The sequence below is a fragment of the Canis lupus genome, chromosome 32, assembly GCF_048164855.1.
Source record: "Canis lupus baileyi chromosome 32, mCanLup2.hap1, whole genome shotgun sequence".
Classification (NCBI taxonomy): Eukaryota; Metazoa; Chordata; class Mammalia; order Carnivora; family Canidae; genus Canis; species Canis lupus.
Window position 1 is genome coordinate 4,678,305 of NC_132869.1, and position 25,349 is coordinate 4,703,653.

Consider the following 25,349-nt stretch of genomic DNA (forward strand, 5'->3'; position numbering starts at 1 on the left):
ATAACTTTAAGGGGCACCTAGGTGGCTCAGTTGGCTAAGCGTCCGACTCTTGATTCTGGCTCAGGTCATGATCTCAGGGTTGTGAGATCGAGCCCCCTTTTGGACTCCGAACTCAGTGGGAATTTGCTTGAGATTCCCTCTCTTCCTATGCCCTTCCCTCCACACTCTTGCTCTCAAATAAACAAAACTTAAAAAAAAAAATGCACATGACTCTTGACTCCTTTCAAGACTTTACTAATAGCCCACTATTGACTGGAAGCCTTACCAATAACATAAACAACTGATTAACATATATTTTGTGTTACTATATACTGTGTTCTTACAATAAAAGAAGCTCAAGAAAATGTTAACAAAAATCATAAAGAAAATACATTTATAGTACTGTAATTATTGAAAAAAATTCATGTACAAATGGACCCGCACATTTCAAACCTGTGTTATTCAAGGGTCGACTGTATAAGTTAAAATATAGAAAGAGGAATGTGTGGCTAACGAATTGAGATACCTAAGGTAAAGCCTCATTACCAAATGACAAGGTGTTATAGGGCCTATGCACACTCAAAATACAGTCAATGATTAGGTGCAAAGAGTATAATAGAAAGAAGGGACAGTTGATTTTACAACTGTCTCTAAGGGCTAACTGTCCCTTGAACTTTGCAAAGGATGAGGCTGGAGTTGACCAGTACATAGGTGGAATCTGAGGCCACCTACTGGTGTGATTGGAAGGGAATTTAAGGCCCTCTGAGTTACTATTCCAAAATCCTCACTATTGAAATCATTTCTTTAGGTTAAGGTTCTCTCCTCAAAAAAACTCCTTTAACTGGCAAATGCAGTAACTAATTGGAGAACAATTTATCAAATTATCAAAGAGGTCACAGCCTTGGTAGTTGATGCAAGTAAATTCTGAGAGAGAGAAAGGAGAGATAAGCAACATTGTTTTTAGTTGTGCATTGTCAGGCCTTTTAAACACCCAGTGGCACCTCCAAATTCTCTGCCCAGAAGAGTACCTGTACATATACACATAGTTAGCAAAACCCCCGAAATCCATCCACACATGGGTAAGGGGCCGTGGAGGCCAGGTTAATGGCTCTGATATTAAATGCTGGAATGCTAGGAAAGAAAGCCTTGGAGGTGCCTATGAGGAGGACAGATGTGAATGGAGATGGACAACAGAACTCATCTGACAACTTTTCCAAGAGCCAGTCTTGTGATAAAAAGCCTTGGGAGTAAAAAGTGAAACATATAGCAAGTAAATGGCCTTGTCTCTCAATCTTGTAATTATAACATAAAATCAATTATTAATTATAATTATTGCTTGCTTTTTTTTCCAGGTAGCCCTAGCCCTCCAATACATAGCCCTCTCTCATGTGATTAGGAGACAACTCATTCAACAAGAATCAGGACCACATCCAGCTGGCTGCTACAGGGGATGCCTGCTGGTCCTATCTCCAGAACATTCTAGGGCAGTGGTGCTCAACCTTGGCTGCATTAAAGAGGCACCTGCAGAGCTTCAAGTGAGAGGCCTGGGTCTCCTCACTAAAGGTTTGATTTTGGGCCCTTGAGGGATGGCCAGGACACTGGGGTATTTATTTTGTAGCTCCTTATGGGATTCTGATGGAAAACACTCTTTGGACAGCAGATCAGGGTCTGGACCATGCTGCTGAGATATACTATGGGAAGAGCCCTTCTTCCTTTGACCCTGTCAGACTTAACGTAGTTTCCTAAGGGATGTTTCTTAGGATGACATCCAAGTTTCTTGGGATGACTTTGTCCTGGGTTGCTCTGATACCTCTCCACAGTGGTGAGAACTACTGCCCTTAACTCCCCACTGGGACTGGAGATTCCTTCTTACCTTTGTCCCAGGTCTTTGAGGCTTAGGGGTGGGCTGCTTTGATTCATACTCTCAGAGCTGGTCTCTGTGTAAAGATCCACTTATTTAGTAGAGGAAGAGCTTGCTTCTGGCTCTAACTTGGGAATCAAAACATTAGTTCTTAATCTGAACACTGACTACTTGCCTGAAAGACAGTCTCATCTTTTGTTCCACGAACCCTCAGGGCAAGAGCCTGAGCTGTGTGTCCCCCATTTCTCCATAAGTGAGAGATGAACTCAAGGAGGAGGTGATCAGAAAGCTTGTGGCAATGGGAGGAGGGGGACCCAGCATATCCTAAAAGGAGATGACTGAGAAAGGGCTGCTGTATGGCTAAGGCCTGGAAGCTTCCTCAGACCGGATTTACCAGTTTCAATCACACAATTAAATGCAGCTGACAGGGAAGCATACATGGAGGTGAAAAACATGGGTGGGGAGTACTCACTTGCAAATAGCAAGCAAACATTCTTCTATGGTGTCCCTCTGAGCTTTGGTGAGGGACCGTCCCTTGGAAAGCCTATATATTGTCTGTAGTGTAGAATCGATCAAAGAAGTGTAGTGTTCTGTTCCGGCAAAGAGCGGGGCGCATCTTGTGAGGAGCGGGAGCACAGCAGAACACAAATACCTATTGAGTGCAAGCGCAGCCTCCGTGGTGCTTAGGGAAACCTACGAAAGGGGGTCGAAACACCAGTTAACCCCCCTGGGAAAGACAGAGCAGAGCTTACCCTGGGTACGGAGCTCCCATCTAGCAGGTAGGAAAGCTCACACACGACAGGGTTTCAAGGCAACTGAGTGAACAACTTTCTACCTTGTCAGTGGACCTACTTCTCTTGTGCATTTTAAATGAGAAAATAAAAAGTCTGGTTAAAAGAAAAAAAAAAAAACAGAAAGAAAGCAAAGGCGGGCTGGCCCCAACTCCTTCCAAATGATGCATAGCCATCTGCCTCAAAGAGGGATCCTAAAACCCACTGAAACCAGCTGATGACCCATCCAACCCCACATTCTTCATGTTTGCAAAGCCCAGCTGCCAAAGCCACTGTATTATTATTCTGTTTGAGCTCTCTTTTCTCACCTTGGGGAGACTCACAAGTTGTCCTCTTGTGATTTTGAGATTAGTGCTTATTGGCTAAGCAAGCCATCCAACCACAGGTTTTGTGATAGGTTTACAGATAGAAAGTGGAGTTCTGACCCCATCACTTAATTTATGAGCAATGTGAACCATTCACGGTCTGATAGATAGCATGAGGGTGGAAGTCACTAAAGGGAAACTAACTTTGCATGGGAAAAGGGTACGTGATAGAAACTTAGGACCTGCTCTAAAACTCTGCTGTAATTGTCACTCACAGTGTTCTTTCTCATTCATTTAGCCAGGCGAGATATAAGCAAGGCCCCTTCAGTGACACATAATCAAAGTATTCTTAGCTACCATCTTGGAAAAGCGAAGAACTTCAAAAGAAACCTTGAGATCCACAAAGATGAAATCTCATTACACCCTATGATTATCACAGCCGTTAGATCTGTAACACATTTTCTGTAACATACGATGTGATAAACTGTCTTGAACCGTACACATTTCTGGGTATTCCTATGAATTATCAAAAGTTTGTCTTCGAGAAGATTCAGCAATCAAACAAAGAGCAAATCTTTCACATTTATCATTTTGACAAAGTTGTTACAACGTGGGAAGGACAGAGCTTTCATTCCAGTGGTTTAAAAGTTTTCAAAAGAGCATGCATGAAAATGCATAGACTGAGGAATGAATGTTTAACTTCTTTTGCTGCAGATGGTGCTTAGGGAAGCATGCAATTTGAACACCAAATGGTAGAATAGCATTTGCTGTTTATTTGATCTACATATAAAAAAAAGCTCTGATCAGGAACCTTGGGAGTGTCCCACAAGTTAAAAATAATTACAATTTTTTAAATCAAGGAATTTATAGAAAAATTCAAAGCAAAAGTAGCTGTGGAAACATTATTTTAATTATCCAAAAGGACCATATGTTCCTAACACTTTCATAGATATGCCATTTCTTATCACCATGCCACAGATAGGAACAGGGCTCCCATTCAGATTGGGGGTTGCACTGTTTCCCATTGCTGGGTGATTCCATACATTTGTGAGTAACTCATTCAAATAGAACTCATCCTGGTTAAGGGTGCTGGCTAGCTGACCACCTGTCCCAGAGCTCAGACTTCTATCTCTGTTGGACACTAGGTGGAGCCTTTGAGAGACTTTGAGATTGATCAAGAAGACCTGCTTCACCTGGCTGAAAGCAGCCCTACACTGGCAAGATGTCTTTAGACTTAGGCTAATCGAATTGTTCTTTTCTCCTTGAACCCAGGACTCCTGGTGCACTGTTCCTAACTTGGGACATCATATACCTATACTTTATAACTCCTGAGGCCTCCTGTCTCGATGTCTATTGATGCCATATTACTCTACTTCACCCTTGACTTTCGAACTTGGGTTTGCCATTGGTCTCTGGTCTTGACCTTGTCATGCCCAATACACCAAAATTGCTTGACTTGATGCTATCTTTCCTGATAGCCAGTGCAAGAACCTTTAAGGAAGGAGAGTGGGGAGAGTATTTCCAGCCTATAAGGCTTCCAACTAGCCTTTTCATAAGCAATAAGCCCTGGTTCTCAACTGAGGAAGATTTTGTCCCCTAGAGGACATTTGGTAATATCTAGAATTGGTTTCATAGGTGATTCTACTGGTATCTGATGGGTAAAGGCCAAGGATGGTGCTAAATATCTTAAATGCACAGGATACACCCCCACAAGAGATGGTACCAAGGTTGAGAAACTTGCAACAGTGGAACCTGGATTGAATATTTGAAGTAAAGTTTACCTACATTTAAGTCTCCAGCACAAATTAAGATCTTCCATTTCCTGATGCTTCTGTTCTTTCACCCTTTAAAACAGCCTGCTAACATGTAATCAGTAAGTAGATAGGAAATATTCACTTTGAAATCCAATGTTACTATTGTACCATGATGGGAAAACTGTTTTTTCTATTTTAGCCACTTACTGTATCTAGAGAGGCAGAAGCTCTTAAGTCGGGTAAAAATCCAACCTCTAGCAAGTGGAGCAGAAAAGTCTGATCCTTAATGCCATAAACACGATCCAAGAACAGCACCATGGGAGCCTTGTGGTCAGGGCAGAAGTTGGCTGCCATATCTGGCTCGCTGATGGACCCATCTGAAAGACACACAGAGAACGTCACATCCCCTCTTCTATCTCCGCAGACTCAAAGGCAACATGGAGCATGTCTATGCCTTGTTCTCCCGATAAGCAATAGGAATACAACATTGTGCTGGAGCCAGCTGATACTGGCTTGGAAAAGCTGGTTGTTTACATTTCAGGAATTTTTTTGAGTCAGTTATTAGATATACAATAGTTTTGTAAGAACTAAAATTTACAATTAAATTATACATAGAAAGGTGACAAGTATTCAAAACTAATCACCTCCTAATGATATTACTATAAACTATACTCAAAGTTATTCACATCTATTTTACTTGCATGTTGGAAATACAATATGATGGTGTGCTATGTGTGTTCTTTTTCCAAACCCACGTCTTAGTGACACATATTGATATCTTGAAATGGACCACAGGACCAGAAGTCCTTGAGAGGACTTGCACCACAGAAATGGGCAAATGCCAGGAATTGAGGCTTGAGTTTTTGCTTTGTTGATTGAAGACACAAGAAAGGAAGGGAGAGATGGGAGGGGCAAGACGGCGGAAGAGTAGGGTCCCCAAATCACCTGTCTCCACCAAATTACCTAGAAAACCTTCAAATTATCCTGAAAATCTATGAATTCGACCTGAGAATTAAAGAGAGACCAGCTGGAATGCTACAGTGAGAAGAGTTCGCGCTTCTATCAAGGTAGGAAGACGGGGAAAAAGAAATAAAGACACAAAAGGCCTCCAAGGGGGAGGGGCCCGCGAGGAGCCGGGCTGAGGCCGGGGCGAGTGTCCCCAGGACAGGAGAGCCCCGTCCCGGAGGAGCAGGAGCTGCACCGACCTTCCCGGGGGAAAGGGGCTCGCGGGGAGGTGGAGCAGGACCCAGGAGGGCGGGGATGCCCTCGGGCTCCCGGGGACACTAACAGACACCTGCGCCCCGGGAGATGCGCCGAGCTCCCTAAGGGCTGCAGCGCGCACGGCGGGACCCGGAGCAGCTCGGGGGGGGCTCGGGGGCGGCTCCGCGGAGGGGGCTGCGGGGCGGGAGCAGCTCGGGGGGGCTCGGGGGCGGCTCCGCGGAGGGGGCTGCGGGGGGGAGCAGCTCGGGGGGCTCGGGGGCGGCTCCGCGGAGGGGGCTGCGGGGCGGGAGCGCGAATCCAACAGCGCAGGCCCCGGAGCACAGGGCGCCGGGACACAGCCCAGGATCCGGCCTCCCCCGGGACAGGCAGAGGCCGGGAGGGCCCAGGACAGCAAGGACGCTCCTGCCCCGAGCTGAGCAGATCAGCGGCCCCGCCCGGAGACTCCAGGCCCTGCAGACCGAGAGCTCCGGAGTTCCTGCGGGAGCTGACTCCAGGGCTCCAGAGCTGGCCCCGCCACTGCGGTTGTTCCTCCTGGGGCCTCACGGGGTGAACAACCCCCACTGAGCCCTGCACCAGGCAGGGGCAGAGCAGCTCCCCCAAGTGCTAACACCTGAAAATCAGCACAACAGGCCCCTCCCCCAGAAGACCAACTAGACTGACTGACAACTTCCAGGGGAAGCCAAGGGACTTAAAGTACACAGAATCAGAAGATACTCCCCCGTGGTTCTTTTTTTGTTTTGTTTTGTTTTGCTTTGCTTTTTGATTTGTTTCCTTCCCCCACCCCCCCTTTTTTCTCCTTTCTTTCTTTTTCTTTCTCTTTTTCTTCTTCTTTTATTTTCTTTTTTTTTCTTCCTTTTTTTTTTCTCTTTCTCTTTTCTTTCCTTCTTTCTCTCCTCTCTTTTTCTCCTTTTCCCAATACAACTTGCTTTTGGCCACTCTGCACTGAGCAAAATGACGAGAAGGAAAACCTCATCTCAAAAGAAAGAATCAGAAACAGTCCTCTCTCCCACAGAGTTACAAAATCTGGATTACAATTCAATGTCACAAAGCCAATTCAGAAGCACTATTATACAGCTACTGGTGGCTCTAGAAAAAAGCATAAAGGACTCAAGAGACTTCATGACTGCAGAATTTAGAGCTAATCAGGCAGAAATTAAAAATCAATTGAATGACATGCAAACCAAACTAGAAGTCCTAACGACGAGGGTTAACGAGGTGGAAGAACGAGTGAGTGACATAGAAGACAAGTTGATAGCAAAGAGGGAAACTGAGGAAAAAAGAGACAAACAATTAAAAGACCATGAAGATAGATTAAGGGAAATAAACAACAGCCTGAGGAAGAAAAACCTACGTTTAATTGGTGTTCCCGAGGGTGCCGAAAGGGACAGAGGGCCAGAATATGTATTTGAACAAATCCTAGCTGAAAACTTTCCTAATCTGGGAAGGGAAACAGGCATTCAGATCCAGGAAATAGAGAGATCCCCCCCAAAAATCAATAAAAACTGTTCAACATCTCAACATTTAATAGTGAAGCTTGCAAATTCCAAAGATAAAGAGAAGATCCTTAAAGCAGCAAGAGACAAGAAATCCCTGACTTTTATGGGGAGGAGTATTAGGGTAACAGCAGACCTCTCCACAGAGACCTGGCAGGCCAGAAAGGGCTGGCAGGATATATTCAGGGTCCTAAATGAGAAGAACATGCAACCAAGAATACTTTATCCAGCAAGGCTCTCATTCAAAATGGAAGGAGAGATAAAGAGCTTCCAAGACAGGCAGCAACTAAAAGAATATGTGACCTCCAAACCAGCTCTGCAAGAAATTTTAAGGGGGACTCTTAAAATTCCCCTTTAAGAAGAAGTTCAGTGGAACATTCCACAAAAACAAGGACTGAATAGTTATCATGATGACACTAAATTCATATCTCTCAATAGTAACTCTGAATGTGAACGGGCTTAATGACCCCATCAAAAGGCGCAGGGTTTCAGACTGGATTAAAAAGCAGGACCCATCTATTTGCTGTCTACAAGAGACTCATCTTAGACAGAAGGACACCTACAGCCTGAAAATAAAAGGTTGGAGAACCATTTACCATTCGAATGGTCCTCAAAAGAAAGCAGGGGTAGCCATCCTTATATCAGATAAACTAAAATTTACCCCAAAGACTGTAGTGAGAGATGAAGAGGGACACTATATCATACTTAAAGGATCTATTCAACAAGAGGACTTAACAATCCTCAATATATATGCCCCCAATGTGGGAGCTGCCAAATATATAAATCAATTATTAAGCAAAGTGAAGAAATACTTAGATAATAATACACTTATACTTGGTGACTTCAATCTAGCTCTTTCTATACTCGATAGGTCTTCTAAGCACAACATCTCCAAAGAAATGAGAGCTTTAAATGATACACTGGACCGGATGGATTTCACAGATATCTACAGAACTTTACATCCAAACTCAACTGAATACACATTCTTCTCAAGTGCACATGGAACTTTCTCCAGAATAGACCACATATTGGGTCACAAATTGGGTCTGAACCGATACCAAAAGATTGGGATCGTCCCCTGCATATTCTCAGACCATAATGCCTTGAAATTAGAACTAAATCACAACAAGAAGTTTGGAAGGACCTCAAACACGTGGAGGTTAAGGACCATCCTGCTAAAAGATGAAAGGGTCAACCAGCAAATTAAGGAAGAATTAAAAAGATTCATGGAAACTAATGAGAATGAAGATAACCATCCAAAATCTTTGGGATGCAGCAAAAGCAGTCCTAAGGGGGAAATACATCGCAATACAAGCATCCATTCAAAAACTGGAAAGAACTCAAATACAAAAGCTAACCTTACACATAAAGGAGCTAGGGAAAAAACAGCAGATAGATCCTACACCCAAGAGAAGAAGGGAGTTAATAAAGATTCGAGCAGAACTCAACGAAATCGCGACCAGAAGAACTGTGGAACAGATCAACAGAACCAGGAGTTGGTTCTTTGAAAGAATTAATAAGATAGATAAACCATTAGCCAGCCTTATTAAAAAGAAGAGAGAGAAGACTCAAATTAATAAAATCATGAATGAGAAAGGAGAGATCACTACCAACACCAAGGAAATACAAACGATTTTAAAAACATATTATGAACAGCTACACGCCAATAAATTAGGCAATCTAGGAGAAATGGATGCATTCCTGGAAAGCCACAAACTACCAAAACTGGAACAGGAAGAAATAGAAAACCTTAACAGGCCAATAACCAGGGAGGAAATTGAAGCAGTCATTAAAAACCTCCCAAGACACAAGAGCCAGGGCCAGATGGCTTCTCAGGGGAATTCTATCAAACGTTTAAAGAAGAAACCATACCTATTCTCCTAAAGCTGTTTGGAAAGATAGAAAGAGATGGAGTACTTCCAAATTCGTTCTATGAGGCCAGCATCACCTTAATTCCAAAACCAGACAAAGACCCCACCAAAAAGGAGAATTACAGACCAATATCCCTGACGAACATGGATGCAAAAATTCTCAACAAGATACTGGCCAATAGGATCCAACAGTACATTAAGAAAATTATTCACCATGACCAAGTAGGATTTATCCCTGGGACACAAGGCTGGTTCAACACCCGTAAAACAATCAATGTGATTCATCATATCAGCAAGAGAAAAACCAAGAACCATATGATCCTCTCATTAGATGCAGAGAAAGCATTTGACAAAATACAGCATCCATTTCTGATCAAAACTCTTCAGAGTGTAGGGATAGAGGGAGCATTCCTCGACATCTTAAAAGCCATCTATGAAAAGCCCACAGCAAATATCATTCTCAATGGGGAAGCACTGGGAGCCTTTCCCCTAAGATCAGGAACAAGACAGGGATGTCCACTCTCACCACTGCTGTTCAACATAGTACTGGAAGTCCTAGCCTCAGCAATCAGACAACAAAAGACATTAAAGACATTCAAATTGGCAAAGAAGAAGTCAAACTCTCCCTCTTCGCCGATGACATGATACTCTACATAGAAAACCCAAAAGTCTCCACCCCAAGATTGCTAGAACTCATACAGCAATTCGGTAGCGTGGCAGGATACAAAATCAATGCCCGGAAATCAGTGGCATTTCTATACACTAACACTGAGACTGAAGAAAGAGAAATTAAGGAGTCAATCCCATTTACAATTGCACCCAAAAGCATAAGATACCTAGGAATAAACCTAACCAAAGATGTAAAGGATCTATACCCTCAAAACTATAGAACACTTCTGAAAGAAGTTGAGGAAGACACAAAGAGATGGAAAAATATTCCATGCTCATGGATTGGCAGAATTAATATTGTGAAAATGTCAATGTTACCCAGGGCAATGTACACGTTTAATGCAATCCCTATCAAAATACCATGGACTTTCTTCAGAGAGTTAGAACAAATTATTTTAAGATTTGTGTGGAATCAGAAAAGACCACGAATAGCCAGGGGAATTTTAAAAAAGAAAACCATATATGGGGGCATCACAATGCCAGATTTCAGGTTGTACTACAAAGCTGTGGTCATCAAGACAGTGTGGTACTGGCACAAAAACAGACACATAGATCAGTGGAACAGAATAGAGAATCCAGAAGTGGACCCTGAACTTTATGGTCAACTAATATTCGATAAAGGAGGAAAGACTATCCATTGGAAGAAAGACAGTCTCTTCAATACATGGTGCTGGGAAAATTGGACATCCACATGCAGAAGAATGAAACTAGACCACTCTCTTGCACCATACACAAAGATAAACTCAAAATGGATGAAAGATCTAAATGTGAGACAAGATTCCATCAAAATCCTAGAGAAGAACACAGGCAACACCCTTTTTGAACTCGGCCACAGTAACTTCTTGCAAGATACATCCACGAAGGCAAAAGAAACAAAAGCAAAAATGAACTATTGGGACTTCATCAAGATAAGAAGCTTTTGCACAGCAAAGGATACAGTCAACAAAACTCAAAGACAACCTACAGAATGGGAGAAGATATTTGCAAATGACATATCAGATAAAGGGCTAGTTTCCAAGATCTATAAAGAACTTATTAAACTCAACACCAAAGAAACAAACAATCCAATCATGAAATGGGCAAAAGACATGAAGAGAAATCTCACAGAGGAAGACATAGTCATGGCCAACAAGCACATGAGAAAATGCTCTGCATCACTTGCCATCAGGGAAATACAAATCAAAACCACAATGAGATCCCACCTCACACCAGTGAGAATGGGGAAAATTAACAAGGCAGGAAACCACAAATGTTGGAGAGGATGCGGAGAAAAGGGAACCCTCTTACACTGTTGGTGGGAATGTGAAATGGTGCAGCCACTCTGGAAAACTGTGTGGAGGTTCCTCAAAGAGTTAAAAATAGACCTGCCCTACGACCCAGCAATTGCACTGTTGGGGATTTACCCCAAAGATACAGATGCAATGAAACACCGGGACACCTGCACCCCGATGTTTCTAGCAGCAATGGCCACGATAGCCAAACTGTGGAAGGAGCCTCGGTGTCCAACGAAAGATGAATGGATAAAGAAGATGTGGTTTATGTATACAATGGAATATTACTCAGCTATTAGAAATGACAAATACCCACCATTTGCTTCAACGTGGATGGAACTGGAGGGTATTATGCTGAGTGAAGTAAGTCAGTCGGAGAAGGACAAACATTATATGTTCTCATTCATTTGGGGAATATAGATAATAGTGAAAGGGAATATAAGGGTTGGGAGAAGAAATGTGTGGGAAATATCAGAAAGGGAGACAGAACGTAAAGACTGCTAACTCTGGGAAATGAACTAGGGGTGGTAGAAGGGGAGGAGGGCGGGGGGTGGGAGTGAATGGGTGACAGCACTGGGGGTTATTCTGTATGTTAGTAAATTGAACACCAATAAAAAATAAATTAAAAAAATAAAAAAGAAAGGAAGGGAGAAAATGTAAGGTAGATTAAATATGAGAATGTGTCTTTTCTGTAGCCATGACATCGTAAATAGCACAAAACTGATGAAATGTCCTCTTAGTATTTGGAAACTATTATTTGATTAGGTGAAATTGAGAACAGATCATCCAGCAATTCTAATCTTATTTTGATAAAAAAGTTCAAAGATTAAGTGAGGAACACCATGAAGAAAATAAAAACTCCTTGACTTGGAGAATAAGGACAGGAGTTTAAAAGAGGATACAAAAGAAAAACAGTCTTCTTCCTAATGTTTTGTTCACATCAAAAACTAGGAAAAAGAGCCCCTACGTGATCAAGCTAAGTCAGGGCACATTTACATACTGAACTTCATAAGTTACCGTGAGAGCCGCAAAAGTTTAGTGCCATCCAGCTGAGAGCCTTGTTCAGCCCGGGGTTCAGTGCAGGGCGCTGGCAGCACCAGGAGGGAAGGGACCCTCCCAAGATGCTGCCCGCCTCTCCTTTACTGGGCACCAGGGGAAGGTAGATCTGAATGGCGGAGACTGAATTAATCTCTCATCCACACTCTTGTGTTCTGAGGAACGTTACTTTAAAAAAAAAAACCTTTTTAATTTTATTCACTCATTCATTCACTTAAGTAGGTCCTACTTCAGAGCTTGAACTCACAAACCTGAAATCAAGACCTGGGCTGAAATCAAGAGTCTGACATGCAACCAACTAAGCCACCTAGGCACCCCGCCCTGAGGAACATTATTTTTATAGGATACTAGTGTTTTGTGTTCAAAAAGTTTGGGAAATACTAAGTACAACATTTATTTTATCATGTTTTTGGAGGCGCCTGGGTGGCTCAGTCAGTTGAGCATCTGCCTTTGGCTCAGATCATGATCCCAGGATCCTGGGATGGAGCCCCATGTAGGGGCTCCCTGCTCAGTGGGGAGCCTGCTTCTCCCTCTGCTACTCCCCCTGCTTGTGCTCTCTTTCTCAAATATATAAATAAAATCTTTAAAAAATCATGTTTTTTCAAAGACTCCATAATCTTAATGTTCTTCATAATAAAAGTTCTTCGAGACGGATGTCACCAAGATCAAGGAGCAAGAGACCCCAGTCTTTGCCTGCCACAAAGATCAACAATTAGACAGCTATCCAGGAACAAAAACACCACTGGGAGCGGTCAGGAGTCTACATGAAAAACTTGAACAACACAGTAGAGAAAAAACTCAGAAGAGCTGCATTAGAATATAAGGACACATTTTGCTGGCATCATCCCAGACTGGCACTGTTCAGTGCCAAGCAGGAGCTCCTCAGCTAGAAAGAGTTCTCTTCACAAGGAAAGGGGAATGACTGAATAGTCACCTCCTCCAGCCTTTTGGGGCACTACATACAGGACATCCTTCAGTCTCACCCCACCTAGGAACGAGTGAAGTGGAGATGTCTCAGAACAAGAAAGAAGGGCAAGAGCTACCAGTATCAACCATGCAGTGGGAACCCCCTGGTTCTTAGTGACCTACCCAGCAGGGGACCCCAGCAGCTCTCGCCATGTAAGACACTAACATCCAGCATATCCACTGTGAAACCCTGGCAGCCTTCCCAGGTTTTGTGTTTGCAAATGCCCAGCCACCTGGGTCACTTTCCACTCCCCATTCCCTCCTTGCCAGAACCCAGGATCTGCACTGGCAGGCAGTCCTGGGCTCTGCAGCTGTGTGAGTGTAGGATGCCAGCCTAGACCCTTACAGCTGATGCCCACCAATGTGTGTGCCCTTGGGAAGACTTCCATCACTGGCCTCTATTGCCATGTGCACTCCCGTAGTGACATCCTGCAAGCTATGGGGGTGCATGCCGACATGTGGGACCCCGCTGCTTGTAGGCCCAACTCTGGCCTTGCCTCCGGTCAGTGGCCTGCACTGCTGGGCTCATTTGCAGCTAGTACCTACAACTATGAACTTGCATCCCATTGGCCTGAATCTTGTCACTGGCTTCCAATGCTGGACACTTATGGTGAGACCCTGCAGCCACGGGTATACACATCAATAGCCAGGGTCTGTGTAAGTGCTAGTGTGCCCATACAGTTCACCCTGATACTTGCTGCTGATCCTGGCTCTGGCTACTCTATTTGTGTCTGTAATGGGCCTATGCCACTACAGGCACCTGCAGCTGGTCCCTCCAGTGGAGTATGTATACACCACAAGCTCAAGCTACCAGCACTGGTTGACCTCATTCCTAGTGGCTAGAATGTGGACTTACAACTGAGGACCCCAACAGTCCTTGCTACTGGTGATTCCCAGTAGTACTTGCCAAGGACCACATAATTATCAAAGTGGTGGACCCCAGTGGCCTGAGCTGCCAAAACATCATGTCCCCTCACCCCCAGACCCAAAGCCAACACACACACCCCTGTACTTAGTGTCCTGTCCCACTAGACCTGGGGTCACAGCACACTCCAACATGCCCTCACCTGCAGGTGAAGGTCTTTCCTTACCAAAATCAGTCCATTAAGTATGGAAGATGTGACTGCTTCTTCCAGTGTGTATCTCTGTGAGGCTATAGGTATACAAAAGAGAAGGGAAACAAGATACCACAAAAGGTACACAGTAACCTAGTAATTGATGCCAAAGAAATGGAGATACACGAATTACCTGACAAAGAATTCAAAATAATTATTCTCCAGATGCTCAGGGAGCTACAAGAAAACACAGGAAAACAATGAAACGAAATCAGGAAAATACAAGAAAATGAGGTAGGAAACATAAAAAACAAACACAAATTTTGCAGCTGAAGAATACAATGACTGAATGAAAGAATTCATTGTTTAGAGCACGTCAACACCACTGGACTGAGCAGAAGGATCATTGAGCTTAAAGAAAGATCATTTGACATTATCCAGGCAAGAGGAACAAAAAGAAAAAAAAGAATGAAAATGGATGAAGAAAGCCTATGGAATTAATGGTACACCATTAAGAGAAACAATCCACATATCACTGGAGTCCCACAAGGAGAAGAGAGGGAGAAGAAGTAGAAAGCTTTTTAAACTATTGTTAAGAACTTTTCAAAACCAAAGAAATCTCTGACATTTAAGTTCATGAAGCTAACAGGTCATCCCAAAACCTATAGAATGGGAAAAAATATCTGCAAACCATGTATATGCCAAGGAGCTAAATCCAAAATATATAAGGAACTCATACAACTCAAAAGACCCCAAATAATCCAATTAAAAATTAGCAGAAGACATCCAGATGTTTCTCCAAAGAAGATAACCAGACAGCCAACAGACACATGAAAAGATGCTCAACACCACTCATCATCAGGGAGATGCAAATCAAAACTACAATGACATACCACCTCACACCTGTCAGAATGGCTACTATCAAAAAGACAAGGAATAGCAGATACTGGCAAAGATGTAGAGAAAAGGGAATCCACTGCTGGTGGGAACATAAATTGGTGCAGGTGCTAGGGAAAACAGTATGAAGACGCCCCCCAAAAATAAGAACTAGAACTGCCATATGATCCAGCAATTCTTCTGGGTATATACCCCCAAGGAAATGAGATCACCATCTCAAAGAGATACCCACATTCATATGTTCACTGTGGCATTGTTCACAATAGCTAAGACATGGACACAATCTGATTGTCTGCTGATGGATGAATGGATAAACAATGTGAATGAACACACACACACATTCTCACACACAGAGGAATATTATTCAGCCATAAGAGGGAAGGTAATCTTGCCATTTGCAATTATATGGATGGACCTTGAGAACATTATGCTAAGTGACATAAGTCAGAGGAAGACAAATACTGTATGGTCTCACTCATATGTATACTTTAAAAACACTGAAATTATAGAAGCATAGAGTAGACTGCTGGTTATCAGGGGTTGGGGGACATGGGGGCAATGGGCAGATGCTGGTGAAAGGGTACAAACTTTTAATTATAAAATAATTAAGTCCGGGGACCTAACATACACATGGTGACCACAGTTAAGAATACTGAATTGTATCCTTGAAAAGTTGCTGTGAAAGTAGAACTTATATGTTCTCAATATAACAACAAAAAAGGTAATTACATAAGGCCAAGGATGTGTTAATTAAATTTATTGCAGTAAACATTTGTAGTATGTATATATGCATGAAATCATCACTGTGCACCTTAAACTTATTTGACTCCAAATTTCTTAACACATACACATCAATTAGTATTTTCTACAAAAATGTTCCTTCGAATGCCAGTTTGGGAAACACTAAAATAGTCTGAGTCATGTTATCTTTTTAATTCCTCCATCTTCCAGGAAGAAACTACCTGGATAGCGCAGTGGAGGGAACTGGAGAAACTGAATGCTTTTGGGAAAGTATACATTTTGCAAAGCTAACACTGAATGATGCCAAATCAATCATCCAACTGGCACAGGGAGAAAACTCTTCATATCCATGGCCATGAGGTCCATGGGACTCTGGCAGAAGGGAACTTAAGCAGGCCTTGTCCATCCTAAGCAGACCTTGTCCATCCGCTGCCACACCTGGCTGCATAATCTGGGGACACTGAAGCAAAGGAGGAGGAGGATTGAGATGAGAACTTTCATTTGCCCCATTCCAGCAGCCTCATTCCAGAAAGTTAGGGTGCTCAGAGGAGTGTGAGCTTTAGAATGGCTGTATCTGCCTGGTGGAGGGTACAGGAGTCTCGGATACAGGGGAGCAGAGGAGAGAGCAGCCAGCTGGAGCCAGGAGAACTCTTCACTGCCAGAAAAAGAGCCAGACCCTCCCCAATGCCCTGAAAGTAGGAGCCGGGAAGGACAGACCACCTACCACAGTGGTAGACAATCCTGACCCTGAACAAGTGGCCCCCTGGGAGACCGGCAGGACTCAGACTTCAGCTGCTTCTCTTACCTTTGTTCAGAGAGGGCAGCTTTAAGGGGATGCTGATGATCCCAACCAGGTCCTCGGTGGGGACCAGGGAGCGCAGGATTGACCTGATCCGGATGGCTTCCCCCTTTCCCGTCTGGATAAGCTGCAATGCAGGGTTGGAGAATGAGATTAAGGAAGTTCCCACACCCCCTCCCCACCCCACCTCCAAATGTCTGGCAGGGAAAGCGTCCTTAAGGTGTAGGTATGCTTCTATACTTCCCTAACTGCCACCAACACTTGTGGGCATGGGGGAGAGAAGGGAGCGTTTTCTTGATTTTCTAGAAGAGGTGCTACTGAAGGAATAACTGACCAAGGAGGTCACTTGATTCCTTTGTGTAATCACAACAGCCATGTGGTGATGGTGCAAGTCTCTGTGGTACATGTGGGGGCTGCTGGGGACTGTGAGCATCACTGGGATATAGGAGCCCTCAGTAGCCATAGCAGAAGTGTTGATGCTGTGACGTCTAGACTTTGAAATTCAGTGAAATATAGAAATGGCTGATGAATTTTGTTTCCTAAAAGTCTGATTAATGTTGGGGCTGTGGACGGACAAGAGGAATTTAGAGAATGTCATAGAGGATGTGAGCATCTCAGTGGAGTTATCCTAAGATGGATAACCTGAGGTACACATGAATAGGCCAACTGGTGTGTATAGGTTACATCCTCCTGAAAGTGGGGGGTGGTGTGCATGCTTCTGGACATGGGCTCTCGGCCGAGAACTGAACCGTCATGGATTCAGGATAGAATGTGCCCTGGTCAGCTGGATGGTATGCTGGGATATGGCTCTCAGAGGCTGCAGGGGAAAATGCCTGTGCGCTCATCCCGTGTGTCACCTCTCATTCCTGTGGTTAAAGGGGAGGCCGTCAGTGATGGTGGCGTCTACCCTCCCACCACCACTTACAGAGTAGGGGCCCAAAGGACGGGTGCTTGAGAAAGTGTTAAAGCAGAGGGGCAGGCAGACAGGAACTCCTTCTTAGATGGGGCTCTGAGGGCTTAGCTCTCCCATGATGGTTGGTGTCTTCCTGAGAACAAGCCAACTGTGTAGCTTGCTTCTGAAGTAATGACAGGTGGACGGGGAGCTGCCACCTGCCCCATTCTGCCCCAAGACTGCAGAACACCCTAGTATTTCTCTCACTCTCTTTCAGGCTTCCTTTATTTATTTAAAGGCATAGAAATGGAGGGGTGGGCCTATGTGGATAAGGCTGGTTTATCACATACTAGGAACCAGAGTCTTCAGTTAAAAATTCTGGTCAGGCTCCCTTATCAAGATTTAGTCCACAGTACTTTTTAACCTAGATTCTTCCATGTTGGAATAGTCTCCTTAAACACTTGGACATGGATTTGCAAATGGGCTAGATGGTGTTTTAGGCAAGCCCATGACATACTGGAAGAAAGATAAGAGTGGATGCTTTAGCACAGTATCCTATCCCACAGGTTGTGACTGATTAGTGGGTGTAAAATCAAATTAGTGGGTTGTGATTTGCATTAAAAAGCATGAAGTAGATTAGTATGGAATAGCAGGTATTAGAGTGCAGTGTCTGTAGTTAGGATAAATTTTGCTTTGGGAATATACGTATGTTAGGTTTCACTGGAACTTATTCTATAATAAAATAGCTTTTATTATAGATAAAATAATTTTTGATCAAAAAGTTTGAAAGCTACTATTTTAGCAGGTTCTATCTTTTGTTAGTATTTTTAAAAATACGACATACCCACCATGAACTTGTCCATGACCAAATGCACAGTCTCATCAACACCAGGTACCACTGCTTATATCAACCCGATCTATGCTGCAAGCACTTTTGGGGGAGACCCTGGACTAGTGCAGATGCAGTGAGAAGAGCAGAGGGGAGAAGGCAGGCAGGCAGCAGAGCCTCAAGTGTGCAAACCAAACAACTCTTTTACAGAATGATCAAGTACATTTTTACATGAAAAATGTTTTAATCTTTTCTATTTTGGCATAAAAAAAAAAAAAAACACGTCCTCCCTCACTTATGATGTGAGTCCTTCCGTGCAATAAGGTCACTCTCTCCCTGTCTTGAGCAGAGGTGAAAAAAGGAAGAGGAAAAACACAACTTTTGAGGTCAAACCTGGAAGCTTGAGAAGGTGTCCCATAAAAACAGAGACCTCTTTTTCCAGATGCCCGCAAAGTTTCTCTCCGGGAAATAATCAAACGTAAACCACAGAAGAGACCACCTTTCTGGTGCCTCACGCCGAGGGCACTGAGAAAAGAGGATTTTCCATGTGGAGTAGCCCACTGACCAGAGTCAAGAATCAAGCTGTTCATTCTAACCCTATCGAGGGATACAGAAACCTAGTTTTTAGAGGTTTCTGAAACATACTATGTGGGTGATGTGCCCAAATAGCGCCACTGAGGAACCCCACAACACAGGTACTTGCCCGGGAGTCTTTCCTTTAGAAGGTGGCAGAATCAACTACGAGAAATGGAAATGACTTTTGAGGTTAGTGGAAAGGACCTGAGAGGGAGGTGTGTGAACCAATGCCAGAGACTGAAGAAGAAATTCCATTCAGGAGGTCTACAGGGCTCCTCACTCAAGCCCCTCGAACCTGCCCTCTGGGAACTCACATGCATTTCAGGAGCACAACGACCCAGGAGATCTATAAGAGCTGAATAAAAGGACATAATTGCGTTGCCCATGTGCACGATCTCTTCATCCTCACTGTCCTCCATGCTGTGGAGAGAGAACCAACATGGGGGAGGTGTGAGGAAGCATGGCAGGTGTGGCCACGTTAGTAGACACGAGCTGCTTGACACAGAAACCCTCTGCTCATCCTGAGCATCACGCAACCTTCACCCTGGGCGCCTTCTCTACCAACAAGGTGGTTTTACTCAGTAAGTTCAAAGGACCCAAGTATTTGTGGAATTCATAGGTTGCCCTGAATTATAAGGACCAAGTACTGACATGAGCTGATCCTGTGGAACATACATACCTATGGAATGGCACAGTGATCCCTGAAGCTCCTACCAACCACTCATTCTATTCTCCTTCTCGAATGTCCATGGAAAGCATATTGGATGAGGACTCAAAGAGGGTCAGTCCATGCTTGGTTCCATTGTGAACAAGCTATAGGACCCCAGCCTTGGTTTTTCCTCATGCTACATGAGGAAGGTAGGGCAGCTTGTGTTTTGGGTTCTTTCTAGTTTTACCAGATCACCTTCCAGAACAAATAGACAAAATAACCCCAACTGGCTAGGGAATTACCCCTGTTAGGTTGTTCCCATTCTCTAGATTCTGGGGTCTAATCTAGAGGCCATGATAAAGGAAAGGGAGCTGGTCACATTGTACAAGGACAAGACAATCTACCAATTCACCAAGTATATCCTGAGCCTTTCAATACTGGGGTAGTTGATGCTGTGATTTTTCACATTACTCTGCAGCTCTTTCTTTTTAACCTAAGGAATCAAATCAAAACACTTTCAGAAGGGAAAGTGGAAGGCACTACCTCTTTTTAAAAGTGAGGTAAGAGATGAGGCACTGAGGTTTAAATCCTAATAGGAATGGGCTGGAGTGAGACCATGGCTGTAACCTTGGTTGGTCCAGCCTCCCATAGTGATGCTGTAAGGGAGGTGGGGTGGCAGCTGAAAACCTTGCAGATGTCTTGATCTGCCTTTTGGAACAGGAGGGAAATAGGAGAAATACAAGGGGGTGAAGGTGATCCTGATCACTGGGTTTATTGAGAGAGTCAAGATGGCAATGTGCTTAACCAAGTGATTTAAAATGTGTTAACTATAAAGAACCTGTATTTTCCCCACAGGGGGATGGATGGGTGGGGGATGTTGTTGACACCTCCTTCACAATCCAGGTACTGACACTCTTTGTGAGCTCACCAACTATATTAATGCCACAAGACTTACACTTCTCTCTTGTATCCCTGAGAGGGGAGGTCGAGAGCCGGGTTCTCAGAGATCTTAATGGCGCCCTGCATAGCTGCCAATAGGCCGTTTCCTCCTTCACCTCGCAGGGCTGGCCCGAAGCACTCTGGGCGTCTGATGAGCAGCTTGACCACGACACTAGCATTTTCTTCCACACTTTCACCTAAGGAAAAGGGCATTATTTCCCTTCATTGGAAAAGACAACAGTTTATTTCTAGCTGATGAGGTTGGGGAAAGAGTATTGGGTTGAGCTTATCAGTCATTCATAAAATTAGGAGGTGATACTGGTAGAGAGAAAAATAAGCTTAGATAAATTAGGTCCAGATCTGCTTTTTTGAAGTATAAGATGAACCATTATTAGGACAGAATCCTACTTTGAAGTTTAGGATTTTGTGCTGTGATTATTTCACTACATTTAGATCCTCAGAAAGCAAGAAATTCGCTACTGAGTCTTCCACAGATTACTGATTCAGTCACAAGTGACTTAGGGGACAAAGAACTTGACATCTTTATTAACTCCATGAGGGGCTGCTAAAGCATATCTTCTTCCTTCCCTGACAATGGGTAAAATGGTAACTCAAGCTGATGTGCCTCAATTAACACCCGAGGAAATGACATGTTAGCCCCTGAATGGCATTCTCAGAGTCTTAAGGGTACCTCAGAACAACCAAGTTTGTGTGGATGTACATCAGGGCATTTCTGAAATTATCCAGATAATCTACTTGGTTATTCTGAAGTATCTCTCTGGAAAGCTGAAGGTTGGAGAATAGTATTCTGCTGGTACTTCTCTTTGGAAGAACATGGACCATGAAGACATGGCTCATTTCCTAAAGCTGTGATTAAGCAGTGGAACTGGAACCGTTAGGGAGCGGTAGCCAGTACCTCTCGGAGAACACTTGTCACTGAAAGCGGTTTTAAAGCTTGTTCAAACAACTTCATGAAACATTTTCTGTCTCAGATGAAATCTTATTTTGTGTTGAGAATTTATCCCTGGGCTAAGACTCTGAGAAAAGACTTTTTTGATCTTGTGTACTGGGTAAAAGTCGATAAAATTTTTTTTTTCTACAAGATCAGATATTCTTGGAGGATTGAGCTCTATAACAGAGGCTGCATCTTGATACATTGTTGCATTAATTTGTTATTCTTACATAAAATGATTTAATATATTAGTAGGCTAAAACAATAGCTATTTGTTATCTTGTAGTTTCTGTAGACCAGGAATTTGGGAGTGACTAGGCGAGGTGTTCAGTGGCCAGGGACCTCCCATGAAGATATAGTCAAAATGTTGGCCAGCACTGCAGTCCTGTGGAGGCTTGACTGGGCATGGCCATGTGCATCTGTGCGTGCGTGCACGCGCGTGCACACACACAAGCTGTTGGCAGGAGGCTTCTGTTCCTCACCATGTGACCTCTCCATGGGGCTGCTGGAGTATCCTCACCACATGCCAGCTGGCTTCCCACAGAGCAAATGATCCGAGAGAATCAGGTGGAAGCTACAATGCCTTTTACAACCTTGTTGCACACTTTCACTTCTGCTATATCCTAGTCATTAGAAGTGACTCACTGAGTCCAGCTCACGCTCAAAGGAAGACAAGTCAGCCTCCATCGTTTGGAGGGAGATGCACAAAAGAATTTATATTCTTTTAATAGATATTTTTAAAAAGATGTTTTAATACTATCACAGGAGTTAAGCTCTGTTTAATGAAAACTTTTATGAATAAACTTCAACGTGCTGTGATTAGAGCATGGAATGGAAACCCAGAAACCCTGGCTTCTCTAGCTTTTTAGGAAATCACTACGTAATCATGCATGCTGCTTAATCTCACTGGGTCTTGCTTGCCCTATTGAGATACTCAGGCATCTTGTAGTTTTTTAGAGTGAGGCTATTAGTCTACTCCCATATGCAGAAGTTTCTCTCATCATGTCCAGAGAATCAGAGGGGCTGGGCCTGCTGTTCCAGTGCTTGAAATTAGCTTGTACTCAGCTCTTACATGAACTCACCCCTGAACACACTTGATGTGACTCACAGCTCTGGAGAGCCTGCCCTACATCATTGCTGTAGCTGGCCTAGAGCTTGGCCTGCTGATATCTTTTTTATCACCCAAATGCCTGCATTGCAGATAAAATTCAAGATTATAAATATACATCATGTAAGTTTTAGAACTGTGTAACTAGATTCAGAAAAGTTTTCATTCCACTGAATTCAAACAGCCCATTGGCTTGCATTCACTCTTTGCTCAATCCTTTAAAATTTTTATAAAGAAGCTCTTCTCCAAGTTTCATCTAATATATAGAACAGAATTTGTTTTTATTAAACCAGAATCCACATGAAGAAAATTCTCAGGAGATGCTAAAAGGGTAAAATGATCACAGTGATGATATGGTGGAAAGAATCAATGAAGGACAGACACCGAAGAGAGGTTGAGTAATGTTATGCAATCTGTAGAAGATAAAATGATGATGCTAAGCCCTAGGGCCATGCTGTCCTATTAGTCAACCACTAGTCAAACCTAGCATTTACACTTGATTTAAAAAGCACCAAGAGAATCACCATGTTTGAGAGCAAATAATCTTAGCCACAGATATAATTCACAGTTCACTACTTTCAAGTGTTGTTGGCCTCTAAGACTTAAAGCTTGAAGCTAAAACTTGGAAATTTTAAGTGTCAAAAATGGACAAAACCCTCCAATCTTAATATTCAAGCTTATTTAAATATCATACTGTGATTCTTTCAGTTCTCAGGATGGAAACACTTGTGGGTCAGCCATGATCTTCACCAGCTGAAGTCAGATTTGAGGTATGCTCTGATAGAATAGAAACCACCTCGTAAATAGGAGACTTCTTACTGAGTTGATGAAAATCAATTTGTGATGAGTATCAGGACCTTATATAATACTGTCACCTTGTGGGAATAATGATGAAACAGCTTTTGTCCTGCTTTCTTATTTCAGTTAAAATCCACAAGAGTATGTAGTACCAAGCTTCATTTACCATTATCATTAAAATGATTGATAAAGAATCCACGTATGTATGGATTCAGCACATTTGGGCTCCATGCCAAAATGCTCAACCATGACCACTGCTGAGATCCCACAGGCATTGGTGGAGGAGAAATGCTGAAGAGTTTAATTGGCATGAAAATAACAGGGTCACATAGCTTTTCAGCCCAGTCAGACTTCTTCACTTTGGTGCTTTGAGCATTCATTCACCATTGGCTTCTTTATTTGAATCATCTGTTTTCTATTACTTGTGTTGTTTTGACCATCTCTGGGCTTTTATAGTTTTAGTTTGAGTTTTTACGGATGGAGTCACATTTCCTTGTCTTTGTCATTATAAGCCCATCCTGACCCCAATGACCAATTCCCTTCTCCTTCTTAGGCATAGAGATTTAAGAAGGTCCACTGGAAGAATGAGAAAGATGGGGTAGAAGATATTTCCCAAGCCTTATAATTGGTGAGAAGGTGTAGCTCAGACATTAGGTACTTAAGCCCCACTAACCATAATTCAATTATACTTCATATTCCATCTTCTCTCACCAAGACTGCCTGAAGTGTCTCCTGAGTACAACATTGTGATGTTGTTTATAACTGTCTTAAACTTATTTAAATCTTTTACTGTTGGTCAATTTTTCAAAAGTTTGCTGGATCTTTGTAGCTATATTATAAATTAGAGAATAAGAACAATGTCTCATTTTAATCCTAACCATCCTTAGTCTTCAGTACTAATATCACACTTAAGAGTGGCTATTACATCCTTTGACTCTTTTCTGATTCTTGTAAGCATCTATACCTCTGTGCCCTTAAAAGGTACTGTGCTACTTTGTGCTTTTGACCCTAGAATTTTTTTTCTTGCTTTACTGAGATCAAATTAATATATCCTAAAAAGATTCATGTCCCCTAGATCAAGGGCCAATCAGTATGTTTTTACCACACTACTCTGTTCAACTGTGTCCATTAGTTTCTTCAAGACATTATTCAACATTTACCTTTTTCCGGAGGTATACTTAGGTTCACTCACTGGGTTCTGATAAGCACTGTCATTTTTGGCATGCCAGTAGTCATGTGTGTCACCATGTAGATAGGTGTGGTAGGTTATAGAGTTTTTAGTAATTACATGTATGTGTTTCATAATTCTACTTAGGTTTCCTCTGTTTCCTGCTTTGATTTATGACTTCAGGGCTTTTAGAGCATGTCTCTTATCGCATCCCACAGTCTGTCATATACACTTTGCATGTCACATAATGGATACCCAAGTTATGGCCACTGATGGCACATCTGCCTAGGAAAACAGATTCAGCAAAGCTAGGAATATTGTGTTCCTCACAATTAAGTTTATAGCCTGGGGAAGATATCACTAAAATACTCCGAGGACTCAAAGGAAGCAGGGAATAACTTTTTCCTTTTTCTTGTGAATTGGTAAGAAATATTCCTTCTTGGAATCTATATTAGGAAGGGATTAATCAGACATCCAGACACATCTGTGTTAGACTGGTTATAAAGTTTACAACTGCTGGGTAAATAGAAGCTTCTCAGCTTCATTACTCCCAGAGTAAAACAACCCAAGGCTTCTGAGCAAGCTAAAAAAAAGTGGAGAAAATTATATACTTTAAGAAGTTCTTTTAAAGACAAATCTTGTTTAAAAAGATTTAATACAAACATTAAGAGAGATTAGTAAAATAATGTTAGAAAGAATTTTCCTATTC

General features: G+C 42.9%; 1 protein-coding gene across 1 annotated transcript in view; it reads right to left on the reverse strand.

The window, feature by feature from the left end:
* Window positions 1–25,349, reverse strand: part of RYR3 (ryanodine receptor 3) — a 500,519-nt gene that overhangs the window by 106,030 nt on the left and 369,140 nt on the right. Inside the window, exons 44-48 of the mRNA XM_072808654.1 lie at window positions 20,631–20,811; window positions 19,341–19,446; window positions 16,736–16,856; window positions 4,898–5,067; window positions 2,313–2,533 (exon numbers count right to left, since the gene is read on the reverse strand). Of these exons, the coding sequence (XP_072664755.1) occupies window positions 2,313–2,533; window positions 4,898–5,067; window positions 16,736–16,856; window positions 19,341–19,446; window positions 20,631–20,811 (799 nt within the window). The remainder of the gene's footprint in view (window positions 1–2,312; window positions 2,534–4,897; window positions 5,068–16,735; window positions 16,857–19,340; window positions 19,447–20,630; window positions 20,812–25,349) is intronic.